The following is an 11,143-nucleotide window of genomic DNA, read 5'->3' on the forward strand; positions in this document are numbered from 1 at the left end:
GCGGGAGGGACGGGGGCGACCCAGAGCCTGCCTTTTCCAGCGCCCACGCACGCTGCTGCCCACGACCCGACCCCCCGGAAAGTAACCGGCACAGCCTCGGAAAGAGTAATCTGATCTCCGAGGCCAGGCACAGCCAGGAAAGCCCGCGATAGATGCTCCCGTACCCGCTCAGACACAAAAGTATCAAAATATCTCTTTATTCGAAACCGAGCTGTTCCTACACACCCCAGCCCATCTCCGCAGGCAACCGGATCTGCCTGAAGGATGCCCACTTCTAGGCTCCAGTCAGCGCTCGAGCCCACCCACCCCTCTGCGCAGGTGCCCACACAGAGCGTGTGCGGCAGGCTGTGATGAACCCGCAGGTCGGGGCTGAGAGGTCAGCTCTGTCTCCGGATGGGGCGGGCGTGCCTGTGGTGGACCCTGCCAACCTCAGGTCTGGGAGCCAGCGTCTTTGATCCCCTGGAGGAAAGGACAGAGTAAACCCTCTGGGCCCGACTGCATTCCCACTGCTGCCTCTGCCCCATCTGAAATGTCCCGCTGCTCCGCTTCCCAGGACTCATCTCCTCAGCCCCGGCTGCCTCCCCTGCCCTCCTTTCTTCCCCCTACCCCGTGTCCTGTTATTTTTAGTTTCTGGTTTTTAGTGCAGGCTCTTTCTCTCTTGCCTTCTCTCCTAGGCCCAGCTGCACTCCTCATACACCACCAGCCACCTCCCTCCCACCACCACCTTGCTGCGGACCTGGCCTTCACAGCTGATCTGCATTCTAGCTCAGGTATGGCTGCCACCCCACACCAGCAGCTATGCCTGCCACCCCAATTCTTTTCACTGACTCTTCTGGCATCCTGATGTATCTCCTAAGCCTTTCCTCAGCTCCTCCTAGGCCCTGCTGGTCTTTCCTCCTCACCCCGAGACACCCCCTGACCTCATCTCTCCAAGGGTTCTCTTTGCCTAATCCCTTCCTCACCCACCTCCTCTCACAGCAGCTTTGCTCTCTCCCTAAGTGGCAGGCCCCCTGGCCGCCTCTTCCTGCCTCCCTGCTGGCTTCCTTACTATTGGTGAAGACGAGCAGAACCGCTGCTACGTCTATGGCTAGTCCGGTCCTATGTCTTGCTCAGTCTCAGCATCCTGCTCCTGCTCCTGCTCCTCCTTCATCCTCTGACGAATCTCATTGGCCTCGGCCCGATCCTCCTCCTCAAAGAATTCCTTGTCCAGGCGTTCCAGTTGTGGTATGTGCACCAGTGCCTCCTGGCGGTAGTCAGTCTCATCTGTACACGGGTTGTCCAGCAGCACCAAGGCTCGGAGCTTGGGCAGGTTCTGAAGTTTGGCGAGCTCCTGCAGGTTGGATACCATGTTGGCCCTGTGGGTGCAGTCAGGAGGGGGTCATGGGAATGACGACTTTGGAGGCGAGCTGCCAGGAATGGAGCCTCTGGGGGAGTCTCCCAGGGGCTCCAGCTTCCCCAGAAACACTGCCTCTTACAGGTTGGCCTGCCACCATTGCCAGATTTGCTGCAGGGCTGCTGTCCAGCTCTACACCTGTCCTGCTTCTGTCCTTCAAGGAATCCCTAAGTGCCATATTCTATTCTGCAATGTGTCCTATTTATCCTTCTGGAACAGCAAAGCTAGGTCACAACCCGGCCTGGTAGTTGGGGAGGAGGGGGGCATCTCCCTTGGAGGAACAGACTTCTGTGTCAATTACACCCATTCAGAGGTTAGAAGGACTTGGGGCAGAGAAAAAGGACCTGGGATTGACGCTCAAGGTAGTGAGTGCTGCGTCGTGCTCCCCGCTGGAAGGAGCCTAGAGGTAAGGATGGGCTGGGGCCCTGGTCGGCAAACTGCGGCTCGCGAGCCCCACGTGGCTCTTTGGCCCCTTGAGTGTGGCTCTTCCACAAAATACCACGTGTGGGCGCACACACACAGTGCGATTGAAACTTCGTGGCCCATGCGCAGAAGTCAGTTTTCGGCCTGGGCGAGTCTATTTTGAAGAAGTACTGTTGATACTTGGCTCTATTGACTAATGAGTTTGCTGACCACTGGGCTGGGGCCTCCCAGCCTAAACAACAAGCTCCATCTCCTAATATGCCTCCTCATACAGCTATTTTCAGGCGTTTGCTTCAAGCCTGTATGAAATCAGGTTTAAGTGTTTCCGCTTTATCTCAGTGGAGGTGCTGAACTTCACGCCTCCATATGTCTCACTGGGAGCGCTGCATGCACTTCGTGCTGGACTGCCCTGTGCACTGCAGGAGACTGACCATCTTTGGCCCCAGAGGCACCTCCTAGTCATTGAGACAATGCAGCTCCACTACTCTTACTTCCAAACCAGTGAACAGCCACGGAAAAGGGTCCACTCTCCCTGCCCAGGCTATTAGCAGGAAGACAGAAGCCCCTCCACCTTCCAGACCAATGTGGCAGAGCTAATTAGCAAGAGACTGCTCCATGAATTAAAGCTGGAGTTGGGGTTCAACCATCTCTCCTACTTGGAGATTCTGTTTCCATTGCCAGTCTTTGTGTGTGTGTGTGTGTGTCTGTCCTTTTGGGATCAAGCCCACAACCTGGGCATGTGCCCTGACTGGGAATCAACCCCAAGAACCTAGGAATCAGATAGTGACTTCCTGGTTCATCGGTTGATGCTCAACCACTGAACCATGCTGCCTGGCTCCATTGCCAGTATTGACTAAAGAGGCCTTGTTGACTAAGGAGGCAGTTTTCTTACATCTTTGCTTAATGAAACACACATAAAATCCTCCATCAGACAAGAATTGCTGAGAGAAAATCTCTGATCCTGAGTGCTTTTCTATCTAGAGATTTCCTTCAAATATTCTCTGCTCACATCTGAGCACATCTTGTGTTTTATGTAAGTAAAGGAGCCTTACAGGTGGAGCTCAGGATAAGAGGGGCAGGAAATGGGAAGGAGAATTGGGGTCCAGAAGATGGAGAAGCAGAGTAGACACTTATATGGGATAGAAACGAAACATAGGGTGAGAGCCAGACTGGGTCCCTTGAGAACAGGGGCCATCTCTGGTGCCTTTAAATGTTTCTGAAACACAACACCAGAGCTGGCGTAGAGCACGTTCTCAATAACTGTGGGTTGAATGCACAAGGATTTGGGGGTCTCGGGCTATAAAGATCTCAGCGTTATAATTAGTATTGAATGCAGAAAAAAGTAAGGAAAGGAGGGATGAGGATCAGGATGGAGGATGAGGTGAGAATCTGAGAACGGGCTAGGATTGGGGGATTGGGACCGGGAAGAACACGGTCAAAAGCTGGTCCTGATCAGAGGTAGGAGCAAGGTGGGGCCTGGAGGGCGTGCATACCTCAGGTTGAGGTACTGCAGTGATTTCATTCCCTCGGAGAAGCCACTCAGAGTGTCAATTTGGTTGTCTCGAAGATGCAAGGTAGTGAGATTCTTTAGCTGCTCCAAGCCTTCCACCTTCTTCAACATATTCTGGGCCTAGATTCCAGGATACAGTAGATATATTGGGAGACGGGAGAGGAATAAGGAAGGAAGAGAAGTCAGAAAGAGATGCAGCAAAAGAGGAAATCTAAAAGGTAGATAAGAAGGGGTCAGGAGGGGAGTAGAGATCTGTAATGAGAGTAAAGAAATCCAGGAGAAGCTGCCAGTCCAGAGAAAGGTCAACAGTCACTTCCCACTGACTGCTCATCCCACCAAAGCCACCTCTGATTAAGGAGCGATGCCTTAACCCACCCCCAGGTCTCAGAGCCCCACTGCTCTTCTGAGGAGAAATTACTTCAGCCCCATCCTGGAACGAGGAAGCTCAAGAGTCTAAATGACTGGACGTTTAAGTGCCCTCCTTAGCCTGATGTCTGAACCTCAGTTATGGCACGTTATGCTGCTACCTGTATCAAAGCAAACTGTTCCCGTGTTATCCACACGTTAGGTATTATCAGCGATGCTAGGTGGTTAGCACCTCGTTTGTTGTAACTTTGCATCGCCACAGCATCCGGCATCAAGTAAGGGCTCAGTAAATGATGCCAATCATCAGCATGATGATAAAGTCAGAAGCTGAGTCTACTAGAAGCCAGGCCTCCTGGCTCCCAACCACAGTGCCGTCTTCCCTGCACCAGCCACCCTCTGGCCCAGGGAGCTACCAGGAAGAGGTTCTTCAGCGTAGGAAGGTTGATCCCCACGGTGCTTTCCAGTTGGTTCCCTCGAAGCTCCAGTGTGTGCAGGCTGATCAGCCTTTCGGGGTCCATACCTGTCACCGAGCGGATGTGGTTCCCTGAGGGGAAGGAGGGTGTCAAGAGCTCAAAGGGCCACTCCGAAACGTTCAGCAGCAGAGCCTGAGTTTGGGCAGCCTCTGCATCTTCCTCTCCAATGCCAGTTGGATACGAGGAGAGACAAGTCCAGACTTAACACCTCAGGGGCCCTGGGCAAGTGGTCTGGTGGTCCAGGGCCTGAAGGACTTGTCCACCCAGCAATCCACATCGCCAACTACCTCCCTGTCCTCCCCCAACTCTTTGCTCAGATGTTAGCTTTTCAATGATGTGTGTCCTAACCCATCTGTTAGAAATTGCCGCTTGTGCCCCCGATTCCTTTTACCCAAATCTATTTCTCCATAGCACACATCTCCTTTTAACTTGCTGAATGAATTTGCTCATTGTGTTTACTGTGTTCATGGTCTGTCTCCTCCATCTAGATTGTAAACTGCATGAGAATACCTCCACCGCATGGAACTGCCGTAATGAATCAGCATGTGCCTGAATGAATGAATATGAATTGCTGTGTGGCACAGCCAAGGACCACACTGCTCACTTCTGTTGGCCCCCGGCTAGGAAGGAGGGAATCTGTGTAGCCCGTCCTATGGACCCACCTTTGAGATTCAGGATGCCCAGACGAGGATGACAGATGCCCTCCGTGTCCATGATCTGGTTGTAGGCAAAACTGGCGATCTGCAGGTAAGGCAGTTCGTTCAGCTGGGCACTCCGCAGCCGGTTGCCGTCAGCCTTGAGCCAGAGCAGGTGGGTGAGGTGATTGAGTGCGGACACGTCCGTCAGATGATTCTCAGAAATATCCACGTAACGTAGGTGGATGTAGGAGCGCAGCAACTGGATGTCCGTCAGTTCTCTAGGGGATGGAAGGGGCCATGATTAAGGGTGAGAATCCAGCAAGGACTGGCAGAGATGCTAAGGCAGAAGGCAATATGGAGATGGCTTATAAGGGGGAGAAGAAGGGGTGACAGATAGTAGGAGTGAAGGGGAGAAGAGAAGGTAGATGGATTCTTAATAGTGGGCAAGGACCTTGTGTCTTTGAAGAGCTGAGACTTGACACTCAGAAGGACAAGTGAGGGAGTCCAGCAATCTTCCCTCTCACAGCCTCCACTCCTCAGGCCAGCCCTGATGCAGGGAGCCTCTGGGCTCCTGAAAAGTAAAGTTGACCCTTCCCTCCCATTGGTCTAGGATGAGAGAGATCCAGACTCTCAGAGAGATCCAAACTCTCAGTTGAAACTCCCAGGAATGAGGGTGAGAAAGGAGATTGGGCCCTACAACCTCATTTCTCTCCCCTCCCAGCCCCCCACCCCGTAATGCACCTCTCTTTAACCTCCAGCTTGACATAAGCATGGGCCAATCCATTGCCGGTCTTACAGAGCAAAGAAAGCCCTTCCTTCATCATGTCCTCGGTGAGGGGGGTCGGCATCCACTGCAGGAGGAAGTGCAGTCAGGCATCCCTTTCCAGCCCAACCCTATCCTTAGCCCTAGGACCTCTCCATTTCCATGCTCTCACTTCCTCTGATACGTCTTCCTCCTCTTTCCTGTCATCTTCCCAATCTTCTGTATCCTTCTCATCTTCCTCCCTTTCCAGATCATCCTGGTCTGGCTCAAAATCTTCCAGATCGTCTTCATCTGACATCTTTCTTCCCTGCTGAAGGCTGGCGTCCGATCAAGCTGGGTCCTCCTCCTGAGAAAGAAGGTCTCCCCTCAGTGCCTGGCAGCCCTCAGCTCTCTCACCTCCATTGATGGGGTATTACCCCTCCCATCACCTCTGATCTCTCCCCAAATATGCCTCTTTCCTCATCCCTATGAGCATCTCATTTTGCCTCCCAGCCTGCACTTCACATCCCCCATCTTCACATTCCAGGATGCCTTTCCAGACCCCTGAGACCCTTTTTGCCTTCGCAGTGGCTCCAGCTCTCCTCCAGCAGCTCTGTCCCCCGCTTCCTGGACCCCCTCCGCCCAGTCCTTCCCACCTCCATTCTAAAGTAAGTCGCGTCCTCCTCCGATCTTCCTTAGCGACCCTCCCCTTCCCCTTCATCCCTAAGCCCCGCTCCACTCATGTCTTCTAACTCTCCGCCTGCTTAGCCCGTTCCCTGTGCCCTCGGGGACACCAGCTGACAGTCCCCAATCCTCCCACCCAATCCTCCTGCCCGGAAGGGAGCGGACTCTGGTTCCGCTCAATGACAAACTGGAGAGGGTCTCGGCCCCAGTGAAGGATTGTTTCGGAAGATGGGAAAAGGGGACGGAGGCGTTGTTTATTGTTGTTATGGCAACGGAGGGGCGGGGCACTGGACGTCCGCATTTGACAATCGTTAAGAGAGGAGCCGCCACTAACTGAACCGGATCAGTTGACAAGTTACAAACCCACTTTCTCAAACCCAGGAACCCGGATGAGGAGCGTTAATTGGGGGGAGGGGGAAGGGGGCGGGGCTTCGAACTGTGCCCCGGTAGGGGGAGGGTCGGGGCTGTCCATTACGTCACCTGAGAACTTAAAGGGACCGGACATCCTCAATGCAAAGTACTGTGAATTCAAAAGAAACACAAAAGGCGGGTAAAGAGGGACAAAAATACCAAGGTAAGTGGTCTTGTTCCCCCACCCCCACCTAACCCCACCCCTATAGGTCCCGTCATTCGTTATTTTCAGGCCGACCTTTGGAGTGGAAGAAGCCCAGGCCCAAAGTATCCTAGAGACCTGAGTTGGAGTCTTGACAGATCTGCAGTTTACTAGCAATTTACGAAGACTCCACTTTCTCATCTGTAAAATCGTCTTAACTATACTAACTGCCAGGGACTGAGTACGAGCCTAATCTACCCTACAGCGCTGTTCAGATTGTAAAGCCAGAGTGGGAGCATTTTACTCCTCCTCATATCCTGGACTAGTTTGATGCAAACCTTTTGGGGAGAAAATCCAACATGTGCCCACTAAAATACTCCTCACACAACGCTGTTACATAAATAATCAATGAGAACTGATACCGCCAAACCCAGGCACTCAGGCCTGTGTGACTTGTTGAAGGAGATGAAAAGAGAGAGGTTGAGTTGCAACAAATATTTGGTGCCAGACATTGTGTGAGGTGCCTTTACAAGTGATATTTAATCCCCACACCAGTCTTGTGAGAGAGATATTTGAAAGAAGAGGAAACCAAGACCCAGGGAGGTTAATATTTATGACACAATTCCTGCCTGGGGAAAGGGGGGAGGGTGTTACCAATCTTGTGGAATCTAATATAAATAAAACAGTTAGGGAACAAAGTAAGCTATTGTGTGATTAACTGTGCAGTCGTGCGTTACAGACAGTGAAGTGGTCTGACGGAAGATGTGGGCTGGGAACCAGGAAATGTTACCTCCTGCCCTGTCCAGCTTGGGTAATACAGTTAACAGACAAGTCTGTTTTAACATACGTTTGTTAAACACTCTGTGCCAGGATGTGCCTACCGGGGACTTAAGGACAGTAAAACAGGGTCCCTTAAGGACAGTAAAACAGGGTCCCTTCCAGTCCAGTGACAAGATTAAGTAAACAGGCATTTCAATACAATGAAACAGATGTCATAATAATGATACCCAACACATACAGAGCTTTAACTGAGTGCCAGGGGATCATTTTATAGTACATGTGTATTCATAAGTCTATACTAATAAAAGGGTAATATGCTAATTATGGCAGACTTCTTCTGGACATCCTTCCAAACAAAGCCTCAGCTGCTTGCCTGAGGCTTAGGCCGGCCAAGGATAGCGGTTGCTGTTGATAGGGCCAAGGCTCAGTAAGAAAGGGCGAAGAGTCATATTAAAATATTTCTTCTAATTAATTTCCTTTCAATGTTCATGAATCCATGTACTGGGCCACTAGTATCATATATTCAGTGCAGAGAGTCCAGACAGGGGAAGTACCTTTGGTAAGGCCTGGAAGAGAAAGAGCTCAAAGGCTGTGCAAGGAAAGCAGGTAGTTCTGCTGGCTGGAATGGTAGGTGCACTTAAGGGGTGAGGTAGGAGCAGCAAACAGAGCTGAGCACACTAAGGAATGAAGACTTTATCCTGAAAGCTGTGAGGAACCATTGGGGTGTTGTTTTGTGTTCCATTGGCAAAGACTGAATCTGCACTGTGTAATGAGAGCTAGACACTCCATCCTCCTTCCCTAGTAGCTGCTTTAAGTAGAATCTCCTTGGATTATAAAAGTAATAATTAGTTAAAATTAAAATAAAATAATAGGGAAGTGTATAAGAGGAATATAAAAGTCCATGATCTCTCTCAGCACCACTCTCGTTTTTAAATAAAGTTAATGTATTAAAGATTTTTTAAAAACAAAAGTTGTATCAATCATACATACCATTCATCAACTGGGTTATTGTTGTTTAATAATATGTTCTAGCCGAAACCGGTTTGGCTCAGTGGATAGAGCGTCGGCTTGCAGACTGAAAGGTCCCAGGTTCGATTCCGGTCAGGGGCATGTACCTGGGTTGCAGGCATGTCCCTAGTAGGGGATGTGCAGGAGGCAGCTGATCGATGTTTCTCTCTCATCGATGTTTCTAACTCTCTATCTCTCTCCCTTCCTCTCTGTGGAAAATCAATAAAATATATTTAAAAAAAAATAATATGTTCTAGACATCTTTCATGTCACTAAACATATAGCTATCTCTTTCTTTTTTATAGTTGTCTAGTCTTCCATTCTATGATATACAGTAATTATTAAACTGTTCCCTATTGATGGATATTAACTCTAAAAATTATCTATATTATAAACAATGCTGTAACAAAAAATCCTCATAGAGATAGCCTTACTATTCTGCATAAGTACTCTGTAACAGTACTTCCTAAATTGTAATGTGCATAGGAATTGCCCGAGTATCAGATTAAAATGTGGATTCTGACCCTGCAAGTGATGCCAGTGCTGCTTGTCCACAGAACACGCTTTGAGTAACATGGGATACAGTCTTAGAGGGTACAATTTCTCGTTCAGAGGGTATGTACTTAACTTTGCCAATCATAATAGGTTGAAAATAGATATGTCACTATTTTATTTATTTTTAATATAAACTTTTTATTGATTTCAGAGAGGAAAGGAGAGGGAGGGAGAGAGAGATAGAAACATCAATGATGAGAGAAAATCATTGATCAGCTGCCTCCTGCACAACTCCCACTGGGGATTGAGCCTGCAACCGAGGTACATGCCCTTGACCAGAATTGAACCTGCCACCCTTCAGTCCACAGGCCGACGTTCTATCCACTGAACCAAACTGGCTAGGGCAAGTTTGCATTTTTTATTATTGCTGAGGTTGTTTATTTTTATGTGTACATGTATTTGTATTTGTTTATATTTATTTTACAAATTGCCTTTTCAGTTCCTTTTTCATGTTCCTGCTATGCCATTAATTTTTTTAATCGATTTGTTACTTTCTTTGATTTGGATATTAACTGTGGCAGAAACTGCCTCTTGCCTATCTGATATTCATTCTTCCCTTTTTTCTCCCTCATAGAATTGTTTTTAAAAGCTTTATTAATGTATAACTAGCATACCATAAAATCCACCCATTTAAAATGTACAAGTCAATGGCTTTTAGTATGTTCAGTGTTGTGCAACCATCACCACAATTAAATTTAGAAAGTTTTCATTACCCCAAAAAGAAGCCCTCTACGCCTTAGCCATCACATTCCAATCCTCCCACTCCTGCTCCTGACAACCACTGATCCCCTTTCTGTCTCTATAGATTTGATTATTTTTTACACTCTATGTAAATGAAATCGTACAACACGTGGTCCTTTATGACTGGCTTCTTTCACTTGGCATGTCTCAAGATTCATCCAGGTTGTAGTCCATATCAGTAGTTCATCTCTTTTGATTGCTGAACAATATTTCATTGTATGGTTTTTAGTTTTAAATTCATCTGAAATAATTTTTGTGTATAGTGTGAGGTAGGGATCTAACATTTTCCCAAAAAGGGAGCCTATTTTCCCAACACCACTCATTGATCAATCCCATCCTTCCCTATTGATTTCAAATGCCATTTTTATCATTATATATCATTATATATACAATTTCTGAACTATTATTTTCCATTGATCTATATATGTCTGGCTATTTCTGCTTTAGTACCACATTGTCTTAGCTATTGATTTTTTCTGTATATCTATATATATAAAAGGCTAATATGCAAAGTGTCCCCTCGGGAGTTCAACCAGGAGACTGGGAGTTCGATTGCTTGCTACGAAGTGCACTGACCACCAGGGGGCAGCATGGAACAAAGGAAGGCCCCAGCTGGCAGCCAGAAGGCCCGGATTGGCCCTGATTACCAGCCAGGTCTAGGGACCCTACCCATGCACAAATTTCATGCATCAGGCCTCTAGTCTATATATATAAACCCTAATATGCAAATAGACCAAGCAGCAGAACAACTGAACAACTGGTCACTATGATGTGTGCTGACTACCAGGGGTCACACACAGAACATGGCGGGCATCAGCATCAGGTGGCAGAGCACGGAACATGGCAGGCATCGGCCGCAGCAGGATGGTGGAGCAGGTGAGCAGGGGCGCCCAACCAAGGTGGGGCACCAGTCACTATCATCGGGGCAAGCCTCTGATGGTTACTGAAAATTCTTTGCTTCTGTGCACCGCAGTCCCACTGGGCGCTTGCACCTGCTGCCAGCATCGGCCCCACTCACACCTCTATTTATCTGTATGGTCAGCGTTGGAGCCACCACTCGCACCCGCTGCCAGTGTCTGGCGCTGGCCCCAGTCATCAGTACAATGAAGTGAATTAGTTATGCAAATAATAATAATAAAACCTTGAGAGTATTTGCTTAGGAAGTTTCCAATATTCAGTAATTTTGGAAGTGTCCATGAAGTACTGATGGGGTGGTCATAATAATCTGGGTGGTCATAATAATCTGGCCACTCAGTGTAGTTTTGGCAGTGAAAGGA

The 11,143-nt window shown here is 48.7% G+C and overlaps 1 protein-coding gene across 4 annotated transcripts; it reads right to left on the reverse strand.

The window, feature by feature from the left end:
* Positions 1–181: 181 nt before the first annotated feature.
* Positions 182–6,633, reverse strand: LRRC23 (leucine rich repeat containing 23). Of its 4 annotated transcripts, XM_015559953.1 has the most exons (8): positions 6,366–6,632; positions 5,739–5,912; positions 5,545–5,654; positions 4,828–5,081; positions 4,106–4,236; positions 3,310–3,446; positions 1,049–1,355; positions 182–459 (listed from the first exon to the last, which is right to left on the reverse strand). In XM_015559953.1, exons 2-7 carry the CDS (start codon positions 5,862–5,864, stop codon positions 1,088–1,090), a joined length of 1,026 nt encoding a protein of 341 aa, XP_015415439.1. In that variant the 5' UTR covers positions 5,865–5,912; positions 6,366–6,632; the 3' UTR covers positions 182–459; positions 1,049–1,087. The 4 variants fall into 4 exon arrangements, with proteins under 4 accessions (XP_015415439.1, XP_015415441.1, XP_006757617.1 ...); XM_015559955.1 differs by lacking the exon at positions 5,545–5,654 and having other exon boundaries at positions 6,366–6,633; XM_006757554.2 differs by having other exon boundaries at positions 5,739–6,632.
* Positions 6,634–11,143: the final 4,510 nt, after the last annotated feature.

This window comes from Myotis davidii, unplaced genomic scaffold (genome assembly GCF_000327345.1).
Source record: "Myotis davidii unplaced genomic scaffold, ASM32734v1 scaffold13, whole genome shotgun sequence".
Classification (NCBI taxonomy): Eukaryota; Metazoa; Chordata; class Mammalia; order Chiroptera; family Vespertilionidae; genus Myotis; species Myotis davidii.